General features: G+C 39.9%; 2 protein-coding genes across 10 annotated transcripts in view; one reads left to right on the top strand and one right to left on the bottom strand.

Moving 5' to 3' along the window:
* The window catches only part of S100PBP (S100P binding protein), a 55,177-nt gene that overhangs the window by 14,559 nt on the left and 13,506 nt on the right, over window positions 1-27,112 (bottom strand). The window contains exons 1-6 of one of the 9 annotated variants that reach the window (XM_059377134.1): window positions 25,580-25,743; window positions 18,419-18,528; window positions 17,263-17,373; window positions 15,737-16,551; window positions 15,023-15,111; window positions 13,200-13,303 (exon numbers count right to left, since the gene is read on the bottom strand). In XM_059377134.1, coding sequence (XP_059233117.1) covers window positions 13,200-13,303; window positions 15,023-15,111; window positions 15,737-16,549 — 1,006 coding nt within the window. In that variant the 5' untranslated portion in view covers window positions 16,550-16,551; window positions 17,263-17,373; window positions 18,419-18,528; window positions 25,580-25,743. Of the gene's footprint in view, window positions 1-9,964; window positions 9,993-13,199; window positions 13,304-15,022; window positions 15,112-15,736; window positions 16,552-17,262; window positions 17,374-18,418; window positions 18,529-25,369; window positions 25,559-25,579; window positions 25,744-27,112 lie in introns of those variants that run through there. The other 8 variants (XM_059377133.1, XM_059377141.1, XM_059377135.1 and 5 more) reach the window with 8 other exon arrangements.
* The window catches only part of YARS1 (tyrosyl-tRNA synthetase 1), a 38,289-nt gene continuing 37,024 nt past the window's right edge, over window positions 25,848-27,112 (top strand). Inside the window, exon 1 of the mRNA XM_059377131.1 lies at window positions 25,848-26,084. Within this exon, the coding sequence (XP_059233114.1) occupies window positions 25,920-26,084 (165 nt within the window). The 5' untranslated portion in view covers window positions 25,848-25,919. The remainder of the gene's footprint in view (window positions 26,085-27,112) is intronic.

The raw sequence follows: 27,112 nt of genomic DNA, 5'->3' as shown, positions 1-27,112 counted from the left end.
CATCAGAATATACACTTTCAAGTGCACATGGAACATTCACCAAACACACCATATGCTGGTCTATAAAAATAAGTCTCAGTACATTTAAAAGAATGGAACTCATTATCAAGAATATTTTCTGACCACAACAGAATTAAGCTAAAATAGTAAGATAGATGAAAACTCCCAGGGCACCTGGGTGGCTCAGTGGGTTAAGCCTCTGCCTTTGGCTCGGGTCATGATCCCAGGGTCCTGGGATCATGACCCGCACCAGGCTCTCCGCTCAGCAGGGAGCCTGCTTCCTCCTCTCTCTCTGCCTGCTTCTCTGCCTACTTGGGATCTCTGTCAAATAAATAAATAAAATCTTTAAAAAAAAAACCTTCCCAAATGTTTGGAAATTAAATAACACACTTCTAAATAACCCGTAAGTCAAAGAAATAATCACAAGGGAAAACAGAAATTGCTTTGAGCCAAATGAAAGTGAAAATATATAAAAATCTGTGGGATGCACCTAAGCAGCACTTAAAGGAAAACTGTAGCTCTAAATGCTTATAGAAGGGGCACTTGGGTGGCTCAGTTAGTTAAATGCCTGCTTTTGGTTCAGGTCATGATCTGAGTCCTGGGACTGAACCCTGCACAGAGGCTGGTGGGGGAGGGCCCACTCAGCAAGGAGTCGGCTTCTTCCTCTGCCCTTCCCCCCTTGTGCTCACGTGCACGCTCTCTCAAAATAAAATCTTTAAAAAAAAAAAAAAAGATGCTTACAGAAAATAGATCTCAGATCAGTGATGTAACCTTCCACATTAAAAAGCTAGAAGAGGAGCGCCTAGGTGGCTCAGTGGGTTAAAGCCTCTGCCTTCGGCTCAGGTCATGATCTCAGGGACCTGGGATCAAGCCCCGCATCAGGCTCTTCGCTCAGCAGGGAGCCTGCTTCCTCCTCTCTCTGCCTGCTTCTCTGCCTACTTGGGATCTCTGTCAAATAAATAAATAAAATCTTAAAAAAAATTTAATGTGTTTAAAAAAATAAAATAAAAAATAAAAAGCTAGAAGAGGGGTGCCTGGGTGGCTCAGTGGGTTAAGGCTCTGCCTTCAGCTCAGGTCATGATCTCAGAGTCCTGGAATCGAGCCCCGCACCTGGGCTTTCTGCTCAGTGGGGACTCTGCTTCCTCCTCTCTGCCTGCCTCTCTGCCTACTTGTGATCTCTGTCTGTCAAATAAGTAAAATCTTAAAAATAAAAAAGCTAGAAGACCAAATTAAACCCAAAGTACATAGAAGAAAAGCAACAACAAAGTGGAGAAAAGAATAAAAATGAAATAGTCAAAAATAATACAGAAATATGAAACTAAACATTTGCTTTGGGGGCAAAAAAAAAAATCCGTAAAATTGATAAACCTTTAACTAGATCATCCAAGAAAATAAAAAGACAAGTTACCAATATTAGAAATGAAACAGTGACCATCACTACAGATCCTATAATAATTAAAGGAATAATAAAGGACCATTATGAATAATTTTATGCCAATAAAATAATGAACTTAGATAAAATGGGCAAATTCCTTGTAAGACAGAAATTATTGAAATGGACTCAAAGAAATTCTGAAAATAAAAAAAAGAAAGAAAGAAAGAAAAATAAAAACCCTCCAGGGTTAAGTGGCTTCACTGATAAAATTCTATCACACATTTAAAGGAAGAAATAATACCAATCCTACATAAACTGAAAGAACACCTCCCTACTCATTTTATGAAGTCAGTACTACCATGATACTTAGAGGACAATACAAGAAAAACCAAAAATCAAAACTTCTTATAAACAAGACAAATAAGACATTAAAAACTATTAAAAATATTAGCAAACTTAAGGATAATTCAGTAAGGACAGTGAGTGTATCCAGGAATGCAAGTTAGCCTAAGAGTCAAAAATCAATAAATGTAACACACCACATTACAGAATAAGCTGAAATACTATATGACCTTCTAAATAACTGCAGAAAATTCAACAGACAATATTCACCACTCATTCATGCTGAAAACTCTCCCAACCTTAGAACAGAAGGAGAACTTCCTCAACCAAATGAACAGAAGGGGAAGAGGAACTTCCTCAAACCTATGGGGTATCTATGATAAACCTACAGCTAATATTCTACTTAAGGTACTACAGGTCTTAGCCAGTGCAGCAAGGCAAGAAAAAGAAACAAAAGGCCTACAGATTGGAAGGAAAAAATAAACTACCCTTATTTGGAGAGAGCATCATGTTAAAGCAGAAAACCCTAAGGGATTCATTAAAATGTTACCAAGTATCAAAACCACAATGAGTATCATTTCACATTAGTCAGAATGGCTAGTACTAAAACAACAAAAAATAACAAGTATTGGTGAGGATGTGGAGAAAAGGGAATCTTTGTGGACTACTGCTGGGAATGCAAACTGGTACAGCCACTATGGAAAACAGTACTGGAAGTTCCTCAAAAAATTAAAATTAAACATACCATATGATCCAGTATTCCACTTCTGGGTATTTACCCAAAGAAAGCAAAAAACACTAATTTGAAAATATATATGCACCCCTATATTTACTGCAACATTATTTACAATAGCCAAGACATGGAAGCAACCAAATTGTCTATAATAAATGGATAAAGGAGATGTGATACATATACATACACTCTCTCTCTTGAATATTAGTTGGCCATAAAAAAGAATGAGATCTTATCATCTGCAACAACATCGATGGGCCTAGGTGGTCTAATACTAAGTGAAGTAAGAAAGATAGAGGACAAATATCATGAGTTCATTTATATGTGGAATCTAAAAAACAAAACAAATGAACAGAAACAACAAAAAAGATTCAAACAGACTCTTAAATACAAAGAACAAACTTTGGTTGTTCTACTTTGGTTGTTCTTTGGTTGTCTGGTGGTTGCTAGCAGGAAGAGAGGGGGAATGGGTGAAACAGATAAAGGAAATTAAGAAGTACAAACTTCCATTTATGAAATAAATAAGTCACGGAAATGAAAGGTACAGCATACAGAACACTGTAAATAATATTTTAGTAATATTGTACGTTGACAGATGGTGACTACACTTATGGGTTGGACAGTTCATTAAATTATAAAAAGCACTGAGATATCAATGAATGAATTAACAAAATACATGCAAGATCTGTACAATAAAAAGTACAAAATGTGGGTGCCTGGGTGGCTCAGTGGGTTAAGCCGCTGCCTTCGGCTTAGGTCATGGTCTCGGGGTCCTGGGATCGAGTCCCACATCGGGCTCTCTGCTCAGCAGGGAGCCTGCTTCCTCCTCTCTCTCTCTGCCCGCCTCTCTGCCTACTTGTGATCTCTCTCTGTCAAATAAATAAATAAATCTTTAAAAAAAAAAAAAAAGTACAAAATGTTACTGACAGAAATTAACAAGGCAATAAATAAGTGGAAATATATCCTGTTCACAGATTAGAAGGCTCAGTATTGTTATGATGTCAGTTCTCCCCAAAATGATCTATTATAGATTCAATAAAATCCCAATGAAATACCCAACAGGTGTTTTTGAATAAACTGACAAGCTGAAGTTAATTTTTTTTAAGTTAATTTTTTTTAAAAATTATAGAAATCCAAATAATTTCAAGACTTGCTATAAAGTTATAGTAATCAAGACAGTATAATATTGGCATAAGAATAGACATGCATACCAATGAACAGAATAGAGAATTCAGAAACCCTTGGAAAGGATAACTTTTTCAACAAATGGTGCTAGAATAACTAGATATGCATATATATAAAAAAGAACCTAAGCTTCTGCAATACAAAACTCACAATGAATAGTATGATCACTTTGGGGAAAGTTATACAAACACTATATGACTCAGCAATTCCACTCCCCTAATTATTTACCATGGAGAAATGAAAACACACATCCATACAAAACCCATGTATGATTGCTCGTAGATGCTTTATTCATAACAGCCGAAGACTAGAAGCACAAATGCCATTCAACAATGACCAAACTACAGTATATTAATACAAGGAAAAATCCAGCAGTAAACTACAGAACTGATACACACAACAACATGGATAAATATGTAAAAATTATTCCAAGTAAAAGAAGCCAAACACAAACACCATTTATATGAAACTCTAGAAAAGACAAATCTAATTATAGTGACCAAAAAGAAATCAGCACTTTCCCAGCACAGGAGCCGGGCAGGGACAGAATGACTGAGATGGAGCACAAGGGAGATTTTGGGTATTGTGGGAATGTTCTATTAATCTTGACTGTTGTGATGGATTTCACAGATGCACAAATTTGCCAAAGCTCAGCAAAATGCATCCTTAAAATGGGTACATTTTACTGCATGTAAAGTATATCTCAGTAAAGTTGATTTTTAAAAAAAGGTCAAGGCATCCAAACAAACAGACTGGCTGTATGAATTTATTTCCTCTTGCTCCTAACATCCCTTACTAAATTAGAAAAGAAAGGTCTCAAATAAATGGTCTTAGCAACCATCTAAAGAAACTAGAAAAAGAGCAAAGGAAACTCAAAGCAAGCAGAAAAAAGGACATAATAAATATCAGAATGAAAATCAATGAAATAGAAAAAGAGAAAAATCAGCAAAACAAAAGCTGGGTTCTATTTTAAGAAAGTATTACATCATAGTGTTCATAAACTCAGCCAGCCTGAGAGCCAGAAGAGAGAAAACACAAATTACTGATACCAAAATGGGAAAGATGACATTACTACAGAATACCATGTAGAAGGCGGGGCACCTGGGTGGCTCAGTCGGTTAACCTTAACCGTCTGATTCCTGACTTCCGCTCAGGGCATGATCTTCCAGTCATGAGAGTAAGCCCAGCCACCCTCCCTCAGGCTCTGTGCTCAGAGCAGTCTACTTGGGATTCTCTTTCTCCCTTTCTCCTGTCCCTAAATGCATACTGGTTTTCTCTAAATAAATAATAATCTTTAAAATAAATAAATAAACAGAAATAAATAGATACATAAAAGGCTAATAAGGTAATGTTATTAACTTCATGCTAATAAATTTAACAACTTAGATGAAATTCTTTGAAAGACAACCAAAGCTTACCCAAAAAGAGATACCAATTCTCCTATATAAACTCTTCCAGAAAATCTGAAGAGGTAGAAATACTTCCCAATTCATTCTGTAAGGCCAACATTACTCTGATACCAAGACCAAATCAAGAAATTCTAAGTGCAGGGGCGCCTGGGTGGTTCAGTTGTTAAGCACCTGCCTTCAGCTCAGGTCATGATCCCAGGGTCCCAGGATCCAGCCCCGCATCAGGCTCCCTGCTCAGCAGGAAGCCTGCTTCTCCCTCTCCCACTTTCCCTGCTTGTGTTCCCTCTCTTGCTGTCTCTGTCAAATAAATAAACAAAACATTAAAAAAAAAAAAGAAAGTACAAGTATAGACCAATATCCCTTATTGAGGCAGATGCAAAAATGCATAATAAAATTTTAGCAAATCAACCCAAGGCTATTACTTTAAAAGGATAATACTTTAAGACCAAGTGCAGAATGCATAAAACCCAGAAATGTACCACTGGCTCAACACTAGAAAATCAAATATCATTCTCCAATTAATGGACTTTAAAAAACACAACACTGTATGATCACCTTAACAGATGTAGACAAAGTATTTGACAAAATCCAATATCCACTTCTAATAAAACTCTCAACAATCTATAAACAGGAGAGAACACTGCAAATTTGATAAAGGGTATCTAGGAGATATAGCTAACATAATAGCTAACGTAACAATGAAAGACTAAATGCTTTCCTGGTAAGATCAGCAACAAGTTACTTGTATTACTTGTATTAAGCATTATACTGGCGGTTCTAGCCAGTGCAATATGGCAAAAAAATTAAATAGAAGGCATTCAAATTGGAAAGGAACAAGTAAAAATGTGATTATTTGCTAATGACATGATCATAAACTGAGGTGATGGACAAAAAAGGCACCAACACTAACAAGCAGAGTTTATTAGCAAGGCTACAGAATAAGATTAATGTATAAAAATCACCTGAATTTCTATATACTGTCAATGAACAATCCTTCATAAGGATGGGAGCATATATTGCTGGTGAGAATATAAAATAGTACAACCACTTTGGAAAAGTTTGGTGGTTTGTTTTTTTTTGTTTGTTTGTTTTTAAGATTTATTTATTTGAGAGAGAGAGAGTGAGTGGATGCGCATGAGCTGGGAGAGGAGCAGACGGAGAAAATCTCAAGCACTCCCCGCTGAGCTTGGAGCCCAACGTGGGACTCAATCTCACGACCCTAAGACTGTGACCTGAGCAGAAATCAAGTGTCAGATGCTTAACAGACTTAGCCACCTAGATGTCCCAGGTTTGGTAGTTTCTTAAAAAAATTAAACATATACCGACCATATGGCCCAGTCATTTTACCCCTAGATTTTTATTCAAGGAAAATGAAAGCATATCCATACAAAGATCTGTACATTAATATTCGTAACAACTTTATTTTTAATAGGCAAAATTTGGAAACAACCCAAATGCCCATCAATAGGTGAATGGATAAACAAATCGTGGTATATTTCTATAATGGAATATTACTCAGCAGTGAAAAGGAATAAAACATCAACAAAATTATGAATTTCAAAATAATTATGCTTTGAGAAAGAAGCTAGTATATATACTATATGATTCCATTTACACAAAACTCTAGAAATTACAAACTCTAGTGACAGCAGATCAGTGGTTACCTGGGAAATGAAGGTGGCAAGGAAAGACAGGAAGGAGGAATTATAAAGAGGCACAAAGAAACTTGGTGGTGTGGTATATTTATCTTAATTGCAGCTAGTTTCAGGGGTGTATAGAAATGTCAAAACTCAACAAGTTGTCCATGTTAATTTTGTGCAGTTTACTATATTTGACTTATTACTCAAAAAAGAAAATTGAGGCACCTCGTGGTTCAGTTAGTTAAGCAACTGCCTTTAGCTCAGGTCATGATCCCAGTGTCCTGAGATTGGATCCCATATGCTTCTCTTTCCTCCTGCTCTTGGGTGCTCTCTCTTTCTCCCTCTCAAATAAATAAATAAAATCTTTAAACAAAACAAAACAGAACAAAACAAAACAAAACAAAAAGAAGAAAGAAAGAAAAAATCTTGAGATAAGCAATTAGTTCATAAAATAAGAACAACATAATATGCAAAGGGAACAAAAAAGGAAAACTCTTAGAAACCGTAAATGTGATTATGAAAGTAGTCAATAAGAATCTGAAAATGTCCCAGCAAGTGGAATAATTTGCATAAAATAATGGATAAAGAGAATAAGAACTTTCCAGAAAGAAAAAAACAGGTTACATTAAAATAAAAATTAAATTATAAGTATTGTGACTAGAATAACAGACTTTTTTTTTTTTGAAGATTTTTATTTATTTGACAGAAAGAGATCACAAGTAGGCAGAGAGGCAGGCAGAGAGAGAGGGGGAGGAGGCAGGCTCCCTGCTGAGCAGAGAGCCCAATGCGGGGCTCCCAGGACCCCAGGATCATGACCTGAGCCGAAGGTAGAGGCTTTAACCCACTCAGCCACCCAGGCCCCCCAGTAACAGACTTAACAAGAACATTAGATATATGCCTTCAAAACTCTGAGGAAAAATGACTTTGAATTTATAATTCTATACCAAACTACCAATCAAGTATGAGGAAAGAGATGTTTTCAGATATGGAAGGGCCACCCAAATTTATCTATCACTTTCTTAGAAATTCTCAAAGAATGTGCTCCACTAAAACAGATCAAGAGGAAGAAATGGGGACTTATGGGTGCCTGCGTGGCTCAGTGGGTTAAAGCCTCTGCCTTTGGCTCAGGTCATGATCTCAGGGTCCTGGGATTGAGCCCCGCATCAGGCTCTCTGCTCTGCGGGGAGCCTGCTTCCTCCTCTCTCTCTGCCTGCCTCTCTACCTACTTGTGATCTCTGTCAAATAAATAAATAAAATCTTAAAAAAAAAAAAAAAAAGAAAAGAAATGGGGATCTAGGAACAGGATTCAACCCAGAAGGGCAGCAAAGGCAAACACTAGGATGACAGCTCTGCAGCAAGGCTAGAGAACAACTAAGCAGGGTCGGGCCTGGTTAGTACTTGGATAGGAGAACAAACAGTATAGAATGGAGCAGAACACAAGGCTCTAGAAAGGTTTCCAGAAGAAATTTTAAAGGAGTGGATAGATTACTGGGTATGTCTGAACATTTGTGGAGGGGCACGACACAGACACACAGGCAACATAGATAAAGAAGTAAGTTGCATTTGTAAAAAAAAAATAGTGATAAATTAATTCATAGTTTAAAAAGTAAGTGAGGCTGGGGCGCCTGGGTGGCTCAGTGGGTTAAGGCCTCTGCCTTCGGCTCTGGTCATGATTCTAGGGTCCTGGGATCGAGTCCCACATCGGGCTCTCTGCTCGGTGGGGAGCCTGCTTCCTCCTCCTCTCTCTCTCTGCCTGTCACTCTGACTACCTGTGATCTCTGTCAAATAAATAAATAAAATCTTATTAAAAAAAAAAGTAAGTGAGGCCATGAACCACTCCATAAAAACAAACGATTCAAGAAAATGTTTGAAACCACAGTATACTACTGACTTTGCAGTGAGCAATATTCACATAGCTGTAATACTGACGGATATAGATAGAACAACCATTTAAGGCAACTACTACCAGAAAACAGAAAATAATAAGCGTTGGTGGGGATGTAGAGAAATGAACCCTTGTACACTATTGGTGGGGTTATAAAATAGTACAACCACTGTGTCAAACAGTAAGGAGGTTCCTCAAAAAATTCAAAGCACAATTACCATATGATCTAACAGTATTTCTGGGCATAAATCCAAAAGAACTGAAAGCAAGGTCTTGAGGAGATAGGTATCTCTAGCAGATAAGCACCCAAGTTCAAAGCAGTACCATTCACAACAGCCAAGAGGTGGAAGCAACTCAAGTGTCCATTGAAGGATAAATGGATAAAGTGTGGTACATTAGTCAGCCATAAAAAGGAAGGAAATTCTTCTGGCACCGCTACAACAACGGTGAACTTTGAGGACATTACAGCTAAATGAAATAAGCCAGTCACAAAATGAAGAGTACTGTCTGATTCCACTTACACAAAGTATCTAAAATAGGCAAATTCATAGAAACAGAAAGCAGTATGGTGGTTACCAGGACTACAGGGAAGGAAAAAGGCTCGTTGGTTTCTCATTTGTTTTGTTGTTTTTTTTTAAGATTTTATTTATTTATTTGACAGAAAGAGAAAGTGAAAGAGGGAACACAGCAGGGGGAGTAGGAAAGGGAGAAGCAGGCTTCCCGCAGACCAGGGAGCCTCACGCAGGGATCGATCCCAGGACCCCGGGATCATGACCTAAGTTGAAGGCAGACGCATAAGGATTAAGCCACCCAGGTGGCCCATGGCAGTTAACACTTTAACCAAGTAATCAAACTTAGCATCACTATTAGATCACCTGTCATAAGGCGGTACCCCCAGTATGATACAGGATGAACACACAACAGTACATATGAATTACACCAGCCAGAAATGCTTACTATGAATCTAATCCCTCCTCTACATCCAACTTCCATTTCATAGGAAATACAGGCGAATAGAGGAACAAGTTAAATGACACCACAGGGAAACAATTAGACACAATTCATAATGTGAGACAATCTACAAACAAGTGACCTAGATTAGGATTGACTAAGGAGACAATAATTAAACATGTGAACCTTGGTTAAACAATACAAGACATTTCTGGGACAACTGGGGAAACTGGAATACAAACTAGGTATTAGATGATTTTTTTAAATAATTAAATACATATTTCAAAAAACATCAATAAAAAGTGTTTAACCTCACTAATTATTAAACAAAGTATGTTAAAATTTACCTATCAAATTGGTGACAATAAAAATTAATACAATTTTGGGGGGCAGGACAATCTGGTAACATGTAACAGAGGTTTTCAAAATATTTATATACTTTACCCAGCAATTCCACTTCTAGGTATTCATCCTATAGAAATAAGAGTTGTACATAAATATTTATTGACCAGAATGTTCACTGCAGCATTACTAATGAAAATGGGACAACCTAATTATCCAAGAAGGAATAATAAATTATATAATACTTTCTAATCATTAAAAATCCTGAGATATTTAACATGAAAAGGTACTTAAATTACATTAAGTATTTGGAAGGTAATAGCTATTTTTTGTGTTCCCAGAGGACTGAACTAGAAACTACCACTGGAAACTACAGGGAAGCAGTTCGGCTCAATGTAAGAAATAACTTTCTTAAGAATTAGAATTTTTTAAGCAATGAATGGCCTGCTTCATGATTTAATGAGTTTTGTATTATTAGAATTCTAAGCAAAGGCTGAATGGTCACTGGACAAAGATATATAAAAAAGATTTATATATTAAGAGAGTAAAGAGATGATCTTAATGGCCTTTACTACTCTAAGAATTTATAATTTCATATAAAGTTTTCCATGAGCTGGAATGTGAGGAAGAAGTTGTTCGTATTTCTTTCTAAATGCTATTAAGAGACTCACGTGGCATTAAATTAAAAAGAGATACTAGAATAATGAAGTTGAAGGATGATTTACATTATCATATTCTGTATCAATAATATATACATTATTGATAAAGTGAAAGATGACTAACCTAATGGAAAGGATTCAAACTGAATTGGCAGCAACTACATTTGAACCTACTAATTTTAATTTCTCTGTATCTAATAAAGAACTTGAACAATTACACTTTTCCAAGGTGACATAGCACTATAAGTATCAAAAAGGACAGGAGGCACTATATGCTTCCTCTGTTTGCTTCTGGCTGCTCTTTACTTCATATATAAATAGAGGAACAATGAAATATGCCCCCACTCTTCCTTTGCAAATGAGTATATAATCTTTAAACTCTGAATGCACGAATAGTGGGCAGTGGGAAGGAACACAAGAACATGGTATCATACTAGATTCCTAGAAAGCAGAAGCAAGCAGTGGATACCTGTGAAATTTTTAGAGTAACTGGTGATGTTCACAATTCTTAGACATTAAAAAGGAATCCCCTAAAAGATGCACTTAAAAAAAAAAAAACCTTTTTTATTATGGTTATTTTTTCAAATACAAAGTAGAAAATAACATAATGAATCCACACATAACTATTACTGAGCTTCATTCACCAACATTTTGTTAAAGCTGTTTCCTCTAATTTTTCACGGTTTCAGTTTTTTAGTTTTTTTTGTTGTTGTTGTTTTTTCAAAATTGAAAACCAGTACCTGGCATCACACAATTTCACCTATAAAAACTTCAGTGTGAAAGGATACCCTTTCTTGCAAATAATACCAAGTATTCAACAGATGTTGGCAACCATGGCTAGGTACTGTTCTATCATTACATTTGTACCTAAATTTTCACATATTGTTAAGCCTCATAATTATACCCATTTTGCAAATGAGAAAACGGAGTTTTATTGGCTCATGGTCACACAGCCAGTTAAGCACTGCAGCTAGAATATGCATTCAGAAGTTAACTCTAAACTAGACTTTACTTTCCCAATCACTAAAGTATGCTGTCTACTCTATCTGCATTATCCTAGTTGTTCCTCGTGGGATATAAATTATTATGGTATAGTGGGAGAAGGACTGCTGAATGGGAAAGAGACAGGAAAAGATGCTACAAACATGAGCAGCTGCTCACAGCTTTTCTTGTGAAATTTTCTTTTCTAAATGCCCCAAATGAGAAAGGAAAATATAATTGGATATCATCATTCCAAATTGCCTAGGACGTAAAAGAAAGTCACTTCAGAGAGGGAAAAGCAATGTCCAAGTCTCTTCCACAGAGGTTAAACATACACAAAGTTCTTTTAATCTGCCCCTCCAATCAATCACCCAGGTGAAGAGGGTCCAAGCCCCTCTCCAAGGAGAGGAGTGTCTCTAGTTCCACCAGACCTTTAAAATAGTTCAAACAAAGAGCACTCACAAAGGGCTGAGCAATCAGAACAAGTAGTAGCATTTGAATGCTTAATGAAATCTGTGACTAAAAAATAAAAGGACCTGGAATGAAAAATTCTTCTGGCCGATGTAGTTCTAAAACTACTAAATAATTAAAGATTTGTAAGGAAAGGGGCATTTTCTCTGAATCTTTTAGCCAAAAGTTCCCCTAAAACTCTTCCTGGTGATTTATGACAGATCTCTTAGTAACACAATTATCTTACCCATGGAGACTAGCTAGAGCATCCCTCTTCCCCATCTTCTACTTTCCCCAAACACAAACAGAAGTGCTTCTTCCTTGCTCCTAGTGCATTTTATACATAATTCTATTAGAATTATATCTCTACTGATTAGAGATATTCTAATCAATATTGTGGTATAATTATCTTTTCCTTCTGTGAACTATCAATTCCTAGAGAGCCAGGACCCTACTTCGGTCCTCTTTATATTTCCAATCCCTAATCTTCAAACCTAGCACCACTGAAAGTGGTTGAGAAAGCCTTGCTTAATGAACAAAGAAGCTGAAGATGACGGAATATGGAGCAATCTTTATGAGAAAGAATCCTTTTATCAGTACCTCTCTGATCTTGGCACCTTCATTAGAGGCCACAAGTTCCCCTCCATTTACCATCAGCTACTAGTCCAGAATGAGTAATAACATAGACAATAATAATCTCTTGAGGGCTGAAGAAAGAATACAGTCATTTTGGTTTCTAAGAGCTTTTAGTGAGCCAGGGAGAAGTCAGCTTGAAGAATTTGGAAGGTAGTCAAAACCTTTTAAGAGCTTTTATTCAAATGTCAAGATGCAAAATGGTATTTGAAATGCTTGCTTTTTACATTTAAATCCTAAAGGAAACAGGGAAAAGAAATAATTCTAAATAAAAAACTAACGATTACTAAGCAGCCCCTGGTCATCCACTTCTATTTTTCCAACAAAAAATTCCCTATCCAAAAACTATGGGTCTGGTTACAACCCTCAACCATGGGGGAAGCACTCTTCATGTACTGGTATGAGTCTCCTTAGATCCCCTCTAATACTGGTTAGCCAAACCACTTAGGATCTTATTTGGTTAGGTAATCCCTTCAAGTAAAAATCTGTGGGTAAGAAAGTTCTCTCTCTCATCAATTTAAGAAAAATAAAAATAATCTCCCAGTTTAATTCATATTACACTGGAAAAAAGAAAAATCCCATCACATCTTTTACAGGCCATTCTACCATGTTACCTTGGTTAGCGTCCTTCGGGCATGTTATATGAGCAATGACTTCCTTGAGATAACTTTCCTTCTGCTTTTCTAGATCTGACTGTGAAAACGTCGAAACATTAGTCCTTGAACAAAGCAAATCAGGAGGAAAAACAGTCCATTAGAACCATGAGTATAGTGCTTTGTAGAGAGAACTCATATATTGCTGATTAGTTAGAACAACTAACTTTCGGAGGCAAAATACTCTTTTAAGATCCAGTGACAGAAAACATTATCAATCACACAGTATATCGCTGAAATCAAGCATGGAGATAAGGTAAAAGGGAAGATGAGAAACAGATACAAACTCCTGCTAACAAGGCGTAAAAAAGTGAAGATTATCTAGTCCCTAGAGAAAGAAAGCACTTGTTGAGTAATTCAAGGTTAATCAGGACATAGCTAACTTGACAGAGCCACAGAAAAACTTAATGAGATAAAGACTAAAAAGAACCAGCTGGATGTGGCAATTAGAACACTGGTGACCTCGGCAAGAACAATGTCTGGCCCTTGCTCATCCTTACTGCACTGGTAACTGTGGAGTCAGTGGAAGAGAATATTGAGATAATAAGTACATAACTGTCCCAAGTAGCCTCACTTGGCTCCTTGGTATAATTTCCACTGTAAGTTAAGTCACAAAGTTTCCCTCAATTATGCAAACAAAACAAAACAAACAAAAAAAACCAAAAAACAAAAAACTGGCATCAGGGAGCATAGTCAAAGGGGACTTTAGCCTTATTTTAAATATATTTTTGAAAATTTAAAGCAGTGGGGTGCATGGGAGGTTCAGTCAGTTAAGCATCTGCCTTTGGCTCAGGTCATGATCCCAGAGTCCTAGGATGGAGCCCTGCATTGGGCTCTCTTCTCGGCAGTGAATCTGCTTCTCCCTCTCCCTCTGCCTGTCACTCCCCCTTACTTGTGCACTCTCTTCCTCTCTCTTTCTCTGTCAAATAAATACATAAAATCTTAAATAAAAATCTTAAAAAAAAATAAAAAACTTCAAGCAGAAAGACTTAGTATCTGTGTAATCAAAAAAAATTTTTAAATTACATTATAAGGAAGCCAATCTGACTCAACCTAAAAAACAGCTTTGTTAATTGAGAAGGCCCATGTAGAGACACTGCCATCTCCTGGCAACAAGAGAACAGACCAAAAAGATGACCCAAATCTGCAATCTCTACTAGAATTTTTCCCCAAGGACAATTGCATTCAAGTTGGGAGAGATAATAAAAGGATTTTCTACATAACTGTATTTTAATATCTGTGTTAAATAATTAGGGGCTCCTGGGTGGCTCAGTGGGTTAAGCCTCTGTCTTTGGCTCAGGTCATGATCTCAGGGTCCTGGAATTGAGTCCCTCTGCTCAGCGGGGAACCTGCTTTCCCCCCAACTCCACCCTCCCGCCTCCGCCTTGCCTCTCTGCCTGCTTGTGATCTCTGTCAAATAAAAATAAATAAAATCGTTAAAAAAAAAATTATTCTAACCTCCTGTCATATCTATGACCAAGTTTCCGGATGCCCAGGAAAAGAAATCTTACATTTATATAGTGCTTTCACTAATAAGTCTCTTTTACTCCCAAAATAACTTGTGAGGCAGCAGAGAAGGCATCATTAGCCTCATTTGTTGACAGACAAACTGAAGTCACAGGTCACGTGACTTGCCCAAGGTCACACAGCTAACACATTAGCGGTCCCAGCACTTAAAAGTATGCTTACATCTGGTACATGGTTTTACACTAAGGGAGAACTGAGGTGGGGAAGAAAGAAATTGAAGAGAACCAACAGAAATTAGAATATTATCATTTTGTTACCTCCTTTTGTTTTGTAGAACTGGAGGGACTTTGACTAGTCTTCTCTCATTGACTTTCAGCCTCCCCGAATCCTTGTCAAGAACATCCTGCTTTCGTTCAGAGTAGAAGGAAAGATAATTTTAAGGACAAAGCTGAAAACACTATTTATGGACATATTCTTAATAAAGGCTACAGAGGCATATTTCTGAACCCTCCTATGTACCAGGCACAATGACAGATACTTTAAATGAGATAGTGATTATAATTTTAAGGAAAAGAAAGAAACCGTAAGTGGTATGTCCATTTGATAAATAGGGAATCAGGTTCAAAGAGGTTAGGTAAATTGCCTAAGCTTTTTCAGCTTTTCAGGAGCTGATCAGGTGCTGTGCCTCGTTTAATATGGCACCAGAGATTGAGAATTAAGCTGAAACACAAAGAAAGGGGAAATAGTAGTAAAATCATCATTACCTTAGTAATTATTCAGTAAGTAATAATTTATTATTATATATCAATTACTATAAATATATTATATCATTAATCCTTACTATACTGTGAAGTAATATTTAACACAATATATGGGTAAGAAATATGAGGAAACAGAGAGGCTAAACACTTTTCCCAAGGTCACAGTTCTAGTCAGGATTCAAATCCCAATTTGTTTGATGAATACAAATTTCTACTATACAGCTTTAAATGAAAATAACTTTTCTATCTACCTTGAAAAAATATACTTACTTTGTTTGATGAACTGGAAAAAACCGGAAACCTCACTTCACAATTTGATTTATGTGATCCATTTTTCCAGGATGACCCCGTATTAGGAGTCTCTGAATGGTCCACGATCTGAGAGAATACAGGTGTAGGTCTCTTACTCTCAAGTATATTTTTATCAGACATAGTTTGTTCAAAGTCACTGTCTGAAGGAGAAGAAAGTGGGGGCACATCCCAAGCAGAATTACTGGGATCAATCCCTTCAGACTCAGTGCACAGTTTGCTCTCATTTGGGCTAAGACCATCTTTTCTCATCTCTTCCCCAGGGGAGGAAGGTTTTTCAGTATCTTTGAATGAATCAGTCTTGTCCTTATCAAGCACAGCATCACAAACTGTTGGATCAAATGGTGTAACAACTGTTATTTTTATAAGATTCTTTTCTAGTGCAAAGTGTCTGTTTAATGGTTTAGTAGGAGTTGGTCCATGACCAACTGATGTACTTAGCTGAGGTAGTTTTAAGAGGCCGGAGGTCTCAGCTACTGGTCCCAAGCTGTACAATGAATTTTTCTCTTGGGAAGTGTCAAACAGAATTTGACTTCCTTTCTCTCCTTTCTCAATATGCCTGCTATCATCTTTAAGGTCGTCATCCTTCAAGAGTTCTTGAATATCTTCTTCCGTGAAACTGAAATGGCCATCATCTTCTTCTCCCTCACACAGATCCAGCAAGGAGTCATCCAACCCATCCTCATCCAAAGAACCCCAAGAAAATGGGGCACTGTCTTTAGGCAAGAGAGAAGTTCCAGAAGACTGTTCAGAGGACATTAGTGAGCACGTCATATCTGGAAAAATAAAAGGCAGTCTCACTGAGAAATACGAATTACCCCTCTATCTGTTCTACAGTGGTGGTGTCCCTATATTTCAAATTCTTTACATTGTGACTTGTAACATGAGAAATAATTTTAAGATATTTAACCTTACCAGAATCATGGAAATACACATTAGAACAGTGACAGACTTTTCGTCCTAACAAAATAGTGAAAATTAAGATGCCATAATATCTAAGTTGATAAGGATGTAGGAAACAAGCATCCTCAAACACTATCAGTATCAAAGAGTGTAAGTCAGCACAGTATCTTGTGGAGAGTAATCTGCAGTACCATTTGACCCCACAATTTCAATTCTGTGAATTCTTCCTGCAGTAATATCTATACAAATGCACATGGATACATTTATAAGGATGTTCAAAGCAACATTATTTAAAATAGCCAAATATTAGAGACAACCTAAATGTTCATCACCAGAACTGCTCAGTGAAATCATGGTACATTCATACTATGGAACACTTTAAAACTATTTGAAAGCATAATGAAGTAGAGCAGTATATACTACCATGGAATGATATCCACAACATACAAATAAAACAAATATGTATTATGTAAAATATTTGGATTCTTATAGTTTATACTTTAGAAAAAAACAAATGTACAACTTCTGAAATATAAAAAAAAAAAAACACAAAACTTTAAGAATATAAGAATTGTCTTCCATACTGTGTGGAGCTGCTGGTGTGATCTCTGCCACGAGACCAAATGGAAAAAGGTTTCAGCTCCCGCTAGCTGTTCCTTTCAGGAGACTTGTCAAAATGATTGACTCCCACCTTCCTGCAGGCACAAAGAAAATTAGAGGATCTTCTCATCACTTTCAACTCTGCTAATTACAAAGTCAACTGTATTATGCTTTAAGGTGCTCCACCTATTAATTTTGATCTTGATTTTTTTTAAATACCAGAAAGTTAGATTTTGAGTCAAGAACATCAAAAAAATCTTTAGAGGAAAAATTATGCAACTAAGGAACTAGTTTTCTTCCTCCCAACAATTCTGTACTTTAAGAATATCATTTGCTCCAGCAAGATGAATACTGGCTTGAGAGTACTGAGATCTTGCTTGTAGTCCTGGTTCTGTCACTAACCAGCTGTGGTAATTTGCATAAGCCACTTAACCATTTGGACTTGTTTCCTCATTTATAAAATGGGAACCAGGCAATGTCTAAGATTCCACCAAGACCTACAAGTTAATCATGATCAAACATGAAGTCTCATTTTCAATTTATATATAAACGCAAAGAACAGAAAAATATAAACTGATGACTGTTAAAACCTATGAGGGAACGGAGAGACGTCAAGAGAAGACTTCAGTGTCATTCTACTTGAATATCAGTATATTATTTATACTATTAAAACCTAGCTTTTAAACAGTGATGGACCTAAATTATTTTCTAGATGGGAAGGTGATTAAAACCTTGTATTTCACATATCATGTCAATGTCTGAGAAGCTGTAAGAAATGCCTAAACACTAAACTCAATAATTTGGAAAGCGCCTTCTGTGACTTTCCCACCCCGCTTTCCCTCCACATCCTGAATTCTAGCTTTAGTTCATGCATTCTTTCAGAAGACATTTTCTGAGCACTGCGCAAGATAACATGTTTCTTAAAAAACAAAGATACAGGGCACCTGGGTGGCTCAGTTGGTTAAGCAACTTGCCTTTGGCTCAGGTCATAATCCCAGAGTCCTGGGCTCCAGTCTTCTCTCTCTGACCTTCTCCCCTCTCATGATCTCTCTCACTGTCTCTCTCTCAAATAAATAAAATCTTTAAAAATAAAAAATAAAGATACATTTTCCATCCTTAAAGAACATATAATCTAGGTACCTGGGTGGCTCAGTCAATTAAGTGTCCAACTCTTGATCTGGGCTCAAGTCTTGATCTCACGGTTTTGAGTTTGAGCCCCACATTGGGCTCCAAGCCCAGCGTGGAGCCTACTTAAAAAAAAAAAAAAAAAAAAAAAAGTATAATCCTCCTAGGGCAATAAATTGAAAAGTTATGCACCAATATGAGAAAATATAAAATGGTATGAACAATAAAGTTCTGGAGAAAGGAGAGGATTATAGAACTTTAGACTCAGAAAGGATTTACATAATGTACAACATGGTGACTACAGTTAACAATACTATATTTTATATTTGAAAGTTGCTAAGAGAGTAGGTTTTAAAAGTTCTCATTACAAGGAAAAAAGCTATGTGAGGCCGCCCAAGTGGCTCAGTGGGTTAAGCCTCTGCCTTTGGCTCAGGTCATGATCTCAGGGTCCTGGGATCGAGTCCCATATCCCTCTCTCTGCTCAGCAGGGAGCCTGCTTCCTCTTCTCTCTCTCTCTGCCTGCCTCTCTGCCTACTTGTGATCTCTGTCAAATAAATAAATAAAATCTTTAAAAAAAAAACCAACTATGTGAGGTGATATATGTTAACTATTCTTACTGTGGTAATCATTTAGTAGTATGTACATTTATCATTACACTGTATGCCTTAAACTAATATACTATATTAATTATATCTCAATAAAACTGGAGGGGAAAGAAATATTTTTTTTTTTAAAAGAAGAAACTTAGTTAAATTTACTCATCTTCTGAGATGGGCCAGCAAGAAATATAAAGTACCAATAATAAACCAGGCACTGTGAAACACATTTTAAAACCTTTTTTTTAGATTTTATTTATTTGACAGATCACAAGTAAGCAGAGAGGCAGGGAGAGAAAGAGGGGGAAGCGGGCTCCCCGCCAAGCAGAGAGCCCAATGCGGGGCTGGATCCCAGGACACTGAGATCATGACCTGAGCTGAAGGCAGAGGCTCAACCCACTGAGCTACCCAGGTGCCCCCCATTTTAAAACTTTTTTTAAAAAATAGATTTTATTTATTTATTCTTGAGAGAAAGAGATAGTGAGAGAGAGCATGAGAGAAAGTCAGAGGGAAAAGCAGACTCCGACTGGAGCTGGGAGTCTGATGAGAGACTCCATCTAGGGACTCTGGGATCATGACCTGAGCCGAAGGCAGTTGCTTAACCAAGCCACCCAAGCCCCCTTTCTTAATTTTAAAACTTCTAATTTAACTCCTCAACATAACTAACACAGACCTTGCCAAATAAACTAAGCTTTCTTTTTTATTTAAACTTAGGGCTGCTAAGACTTTTTATGTTATTTTACCAATATTCCAGCATTGTTACGAGAGTTCCAGGCACTGCAGGCATTGAAGCAGGTGCCTCTATGAAGAGAAAAGTAGTTTTCTCTGCCCAGTGACTAGGTTATTTTCTAGTATTTCTTTAGGCTGCAGTAAGAAAAAGTCTAAAGCTTATAGGTGTCAAGCACAAGTATCACAGGCACTAATGTTAAGCAGCCCTATTTCTGAGAAGCCCTTTCTGAGCCACTAACTCCACTCTCACTCAAACTCCTTCCAAAAGGAAGGTCCAGTTCAAGCAGCTGGCATGACCCAATGAAGAGTTCAATAAATCTTCATTCTTAAGAACTATAGTTAGAAGCATCAAGTAACTCAACCAAGCACACAGACCTATTAACGCTAGAACGACGATCCAAACACAGGTCTAATTCCAAAAGTAAAGTCTTCTCTGTTACCCTTCTCACAGATATGCCCTGGGTGGGTCAACAAACAGCAGGAGCCTTCTAATTACAGTACACTCTCTAATATACTATGAAAAATAAAGACTGAAGAGGGCATTTGATCCCCCTTGGCAAAAATAATTTAAGCCACTTTATTACACACAGGTTTCCCTTGACTTCCCAGGTAGAATAGAAGATGAGAGATATCCCTGAATGTGGCCAAATCTCGTGGCCAAATCTCACTGGAAGAAAAACATCGTTACTCGCAAACTTGATTGTGCATGCACAGGGCCAATATCCTTCACAACAACTGAAAGCATCAATCTCTATACCACATGACATCCAGAGACACAGAGCTGGCTCTTCTGAGCTTCTTTCAGAGAATGTTCCAATGTTTGGGAGCAAAAGCATGCAAAACAATATTGTGTGTAAACACACACATACACATGCATATATATAATTTTTAATTTACCCAAGTCATTCTCTCCACAATTTTATTTCCTCATTTTAAAAAGGCTTTTTATTACACGTAACTTACAACATACACAAACGTAACAACAGTATAACAAACCCCCATATGCCCACCACAATGCCAACAACTATCAACCCATAGCAAATCTTATCCCATTCGTTCCCCAACTTCATCAGATTACCTTGCTTTGTTTTGTTTTTAAAGATTTATTTGTTTTGAGAGAGAGAGAGAGAGAGCGTGCACCCTCAAGCAGGGGGAATAGCAGAGGGAGAGTGAGAAGCAGGCTTCCCGCTGAGCCAGGAGCCTCATGTGGGGCTAGATCCTAGGACCCTGAGCCACAGGCAGCTGCTTAACCAACTGAGCCACCCAGTTGCCCCTTTATGGGATTATTGTGAAGCAAATCCCAGGCATCACATCATTTCATCTAGAAATAAAAAGGATTCCTTACTGTAAAACACATGGTTCAGGTATGCAATTATTTTATAAATGTCTTATTTTTAAAGATAAAAAAAAAAAATCAGGGTGCGCCTAGGTGGCTCAGTAGTTAAGCGTCAGTCTTTGGCTTGGGTCATGATCAGAGGGTCCTGGGATCGAGCCCCACATCACACTCCCTGCTCAAAGGGAAGCCTGATTCTCCCTCTCCTGCTCTCCTTGCTTGTGTTCTCTTTCTTGCCGTGTTTCTCTATCAAATAAACAAAAAAGATTAAAAAAAAAAATGGGGCACCTGGGTGGCTCAGTGGGTTAAAGCCTCTGCCTTAGGCTCAGGTCATGATACCAGGGTCTTGGGATAGAGCCCCTCATCGGGCTCTCTGTTCCATGGGGCGCTTGCTTTCCTCCAATCTCTCTCTGCCTACCTGTGATCTCTGTCAAATAAATAAATAAAATCTTTAAAAAAAAAAAAATCAGTATGCAGGGAGCCAGGGTGGGTCAGTCATTAAGTGTCTACTTTCGGCTCACCTCATGAACTCGGTCCTGGGTTCGAGACCCACACTGGGCTCCCTGCGTGACAGGAAGCCTGCTTCTCCCTCTCCCATTCCCCTGCTTGTGTTCCCTTTCTCGCTGTCTCTCTCTGGCAAATAAATAAATAAAATCTTTAAAAGAAAAAAAAAATCAGGGGCACCTAGGTGGCTCAGTGGGTTAAAGTCTCTGCCTTCCACTCAGGTCATGATCCCAGGGTCCTGGGATCTAGCCCCGCATCGTGCTCTCTGCTCCTCGGAGAGCCTGCTTCCTCCTTTCTCTCTCTGCCTGCCTCTCTGCCTACTTGTGATCTCTCTGTCAAATAAATAAATAAAATCTTAAAAAAAAATCAAATATATATATGCCAGAGGCCTGGGTGCCTCAGTTGGTTAAGCAACCAACTCTTGATAGCAGCTCAGGTCTTGATCTCAGGGTTGTGAGTTCAGGCCCCGTGTAGGGGCTTAAAAAATTTTAAAAAAGGGGGGGGGCAGGGATACCATTTTAGAAAGATTCCATTTCTGCTGTTCTTGTGCTAAGTCCTGTTTCAAGGTCTACATTTTGCATCTGAATAAAACAAAGAAGCTATGTTGCCACTCCAAAGGGAGACAAGAAAGTTAATCATTCTCTAAGTTCCATCCTAGGCCCCAAACACCTGATAACATCTAAGAAGAACCGATCCCAAACAGGTTCACAGACATCAGCTTCAAACAAACCTTGCCTGACACTGGCATCAATACCCCCTACCTTCAGTGATTTATGGAATAACACCTACTATTCTCCTGACACTCACCTTTGATTAGAGGCTTCCTTGGGTTCCTGAAGGAACATGAACCCTGGACCCTTTCCAATATGAAACCATAACCCCAAGTGACAGAGTAACTTACTTTTCATTTTTGGAGTCTCCCAGACACTCTAACTGCTATCCTCTATCACTTAACTATTCAGCGAACTCTGTTCTCACTTCCTCCTGGCTCCCATATGATTCTTATCCTGAACAAAGCCAAGGACCCCAGTCAACTGGTATTAGAAGGACCCCCGCCCCCAGTGCTCCAATTCAGCCTGCCTACATCAATAAAATAAAGCTGAATGGTGTGTGTATAATAGTAGCATTATGTTATTTCCTATAAACCTTATATGCTTAAAATATTTAATAATTTAAAAAAATTTTAAATTAATAAGTCATTAGAGAAATATGATTACATTCTGTAGTTGCAAATGTCCTCTCCTACACAACAGGGACCATCACAGTAGCTATCTCATAGTGTTGTTGCCAGAATTAAATGAGACCATGAACACAAAGCACTGAGTAGTACTACAAGCACAATGGAAAAGCTCAGGAAGTAGTGGCTATAGTTTCTATTTCTTCCCACTATCATCAACTCCTTGACCCTGAGGAGTCTCAAGGAAGCATAGGAATGGTAAGAAAGAATGCTAATCTGATTGAGAATTTTCCCTAGGTCCTTGATTGTTAAGAAATTATCTGGTATACTCTAATCTCTTCTAGTTCAACCATACTGCCATTGAATTAATTAAGACCAGGCTGGGGGCGCCTGGGTGGCTCAGTGGGTTAAAGCCTCTGCCTTCGGCTCAGGTCATGATCCCAGGGTTCTGAGATCAAGCCCCACATCGGGCTCTCTGCTCAGCGGGGAGCCTGCTTCCTCCTCTCTCTCTGCCTGCCTCTCTGCCTACTTGTGATCTCTGTCTGTCAAATAAATGAATAAAATTTTTAAAAAAATAAAAATAAAAAAAATAAAGACCAGGCTGTGTGGACATCTGAAATATCAGGCAAATCATTCGAATTAATGGGTACTGACATGTCCTATATAGAGGGACTGAACTAAAATTCAGAGACCTCGGGGCACCTGGGTGGCTCAGTGGGTTGAAGCCTCTGCCTTCAGCTCGGGTCCTGGGGTCCTGATTCCAGGCTCCTGATCCCAGGATCCTGGGATCGAGCCCCACATCGGCTCCCACAGGGGAGCCTGCTTCCTCCTTTATCTCTGCCTACTTGTGATCTCTGTCAAATAAATAAATAAAATCCTTAAAGAAATAAATATATAAAATTCAGAGACCTCACAAGTCACTTCAAGTCCCTGAACCACAATTCAGATGAGAACAGTCATCTGAAAAATGGAGGATACAATTATATGCTGTTAACTTCAAACACAGATCATCATGTGGATCAAATGAAGGGATATTTATGAAAGCATTCTACACCTAAAAGCCCTATGCTAATTAAAGCTGATATACAATGAATTTGCAAGAGGGGGGCAATCTCAGATAACATTAAGATCTAAAGTGAATTTCCACAAGACAGCCATTCTACCATTAACTGCCTTTCTTGGCACTTGCTTTGTAACTTCCACCTAAAATAAGGATCTCTTTATTTTTAAGGGAAGCATATTTTCCCCATCTCCCATCCTGCTCCCCATCCCTCCTGTGACCCTATTCTGTCCTTCCACATCTCTCTCACCTGTCCACCCCCTTCTTCACACTTCAGTTTACCACCCCCATGCTCTGTTCTCTAACCACCTAGCTGCAACCTCAGAAACTGGTTCCTTGCTATTTTTATCCTACCTAAGAAAACCTATTGCCTTAGAGCACAAAGCCTTAAAATTCCAACACCAGACACAACTCTGCATCCCTCCTTCAAGGTTCTTAACCCAAGACCATTACCAAGATAGATCTGATAAGTATGACCAAGGGCAAGCTAGATCTGATAAGTATGGTCAAGGACAAAGATGATTTCCAAGGGACAGGCCTTCGATTTCCAACTTTCCCCACACGCAATACCGGAACAGCATAAAAGGCACTCCCTAGGCTTTATCACTCCATAAAATGGACATAACATTCAAAATAATCAAAGTGAACTGAAATTATCTGTAAGAATTCTGCAACTTCCTCTGAAGTAAATGGAAATACTATAGGACAGAAAAACAACTTAGGGCTGGAAATCTCTGCTTTACGTTAACATTTCACTAGATATGGAGTCCAAGATTCTCATCCCACAGGGGCATTGAAACTAAATATTACTAAGCTACAGCAACAGGTTTCTTTTTAAAAAGAAAATGTTTTATAGATAATTTACACACGATAGCTAAAGCTTGCAACCTCTAACAAATTCACAAGAAACTGGAGATCAGCCTATACGCAGTTCAACCACTTCTTTCCTTTCTCCAGGGCCCACCCTGGAGTGTCAGCTGCCTTCCCTCCCGCCCTGGACGAAACCGGTAGCAGCTCCCGTCCCGAGAGCCAAGAGGAAGGGTAACCCAAGTCCACCCTTCGTAGGATACTCCTTGGGCTGCCCCCTGCTCTCTCCCCCAGAAACCCGACAGCCTCAGCACGGCATCTGCATCGGGGCTGGGCCTTCGCACTTCCCTCCTCCCTCCCCCAAAAACACCGAGAATTCCCGCCTCCCCGCGGAAGGCGGGAGAAGCGCGGGGTGGCTCCCCGCCCCTCCCCCCGCAGGCGCCAAACCGACCCCTACGCAGGCCTGCGCGGTGCACCGCTCCCCGGAGGGTAGCCACCCACACCCACACCTCGGTGAGACCGAGGCCCTGTCAGCCCGAGGGGTGGGCCATCCTCTCCCTCCCCCACCCGCTAGGCGCGGCGGGAAGATCTTCTCCCTAGCAACAACCCCCCCTCAAGTGGGGCAGGGGCAGCGGCACTCCCAAACCCCCTAACACATCCATCCCCCCCACCCCCACTGGGCAGGGAGACTGACAACGCTGCCCGCCTCACAGGTGACCCGACGGTCTCCCTCTTCCACAGCAGGGTGAGAGACATCTACCTCCCGCCGACGTGGAGGTGGGGCGCAGGGACACTCCCCCTCCTGCCGCCATCACCTCAGGAACGACAACCAGCCCTCTCCCAGCAGGGTGAAGCCTTCCAGCCCTTCAGCGGGGTGGACCGGCATATAGAGCCCCCTGGAGAAGCAACAGGCACCCCCATCCCCCTCCCAGCCGGGAACGCAGACCCCCTCATCCCTCCCGCTCTTCACCTCCGGAAGCGGGGCCGAAGCCTGAGCGAACGACTGCGTCTCACTCCGCCCCCTGCGCCATTTTATCGCCCCCTCCCCGACCTCCCCCACCCGAGGCTGCCGGGCCAGCGCAAGGGGGAGGGCAAATGGGCAGTGATTGGCAGGAAACCGCCCCGCCCCTCAGGGGGTTGTGCCCCGCGCAGGCGCCGCAACTCCGCCCTCCGTACCTCCTGGCTGGCCTGCTGGCTCCGCCCCTTTCTCCTCTCATCGACCCGCTCGACTCTCAGTTGGTCCTGGCTCCTTCCTGTCCGCTCTTAGGCTGAGGGTTCAGGCCGAGGAAGCCGAGCGACGAGCTCAGCTGATGCAACCTAACTGGGCCCGCGTGACAGTTCCCGGCACGCGGCGGCGGCGGCGACCGAGGAAGCGGCGCGGTGCTGGGCTGAGCGCGGGAGATAGGGGCGACGGAGCCATGGGGGACGCTCCGAGCCCTGAAGAGAAGCTGCACCTTATCACCCGGAACCTGCAGGTCGGGCCTCAGGGTTGGAAATGCGCTCTTGGGGACTGGGGGCTCGAGGTCCAGTGACCCTGAGCCTCACTACTGGATCCTAAGTGTGTGAGGTCGGGGACTCCGCACCGAGGCAGCTCAGAGAGACTACAGCCCTCGCTGCTGGTTGGTCGATCGGCCAGTCACTCAGACAAGCAGCAGTTATCTGGGTCGCACAGAAATGACAGTGGGCTCACCTCCTGTGTGCAGTTCCTTGTGTTGAGTCCAGTTTTGAATCCAGGACTCCCACCCCACCCACCCTATTATGTGCCAAGCGCGGTGCTAGGCACTGGGGATACGTCAGAGCCCTACCCTCCCGGGGCTTGTCTGGAGAATCAGACGTTCAGGATGACCCATAATTCAAAAACTTAGTTACAGTTTGAAACAAGTGCTGTAAAGTACTATCTTTGGAGCTTTGGAAGGGAATTAGGGAAGAGGGCTGGGGGAGTGTCAGGGAATGCTGAGGATGTGAACTCTAAACTGCGCCTTGATGATGCAAATCACTTGGCTCCACATCTGTGCCAGCTGTTTCCAGGAACTGCAGGAGTAGAAGTTAACCAGAAGAAGAATGGATTGGGGGCGTTTTAGATAGAAGGAAGCCAGGGCAATACGCAGAGGGGAGAAAGAACACTGGTTCAGAGGGAAGGCAGATTTGGCTGGAGTAGAGTGAGCAAAGTGGAGATCACTTAATAAATAAATATTACCCATTTCCTTGCCTCCTTCAGGCCTCTGACTATTGTCACATTATGGGGAAAGCCTTTCCTGACCACTTGATTTAAATAACAAACCCCCTGCTACCAGAATTGTCTCACCCCTTGTTCTAGTCTTTTTCATTGTTGTTTCTCCATAGAACTTATCATTATCTAACATACTATATGTATTTTACTTGTTTGTTGAGAAGGGTTAGGTAAGGACCAGGTCAGAGGGCCTTGCAGGCTATGTTTAAAAGTGAAGTTTATTCTAAGAGCAGTGATACATTGGTTGGGCCACAGCTGGGGGGGGGGGGGGGT

This window comes from Mustela nigripes, chromosome 14 (genome assembly GCF_022355385.1).
Source record: "Mustela nigripes isolate SB6536 chromosome 14, MUSNIG.SB6536, whole genome shotgun sequence".
NCBI classification, from domain to species: Eukaryota; Metazoa; Chordata; class Mammalia; order Carnivora; family Mustelidae; genus Mustela; species Mustela nigripes.
The sequence above is the reverse complement of the archived record's forward strand: the minus strand, read 5'-3'. Positions and strand labels throughout refer to the sequence as shown.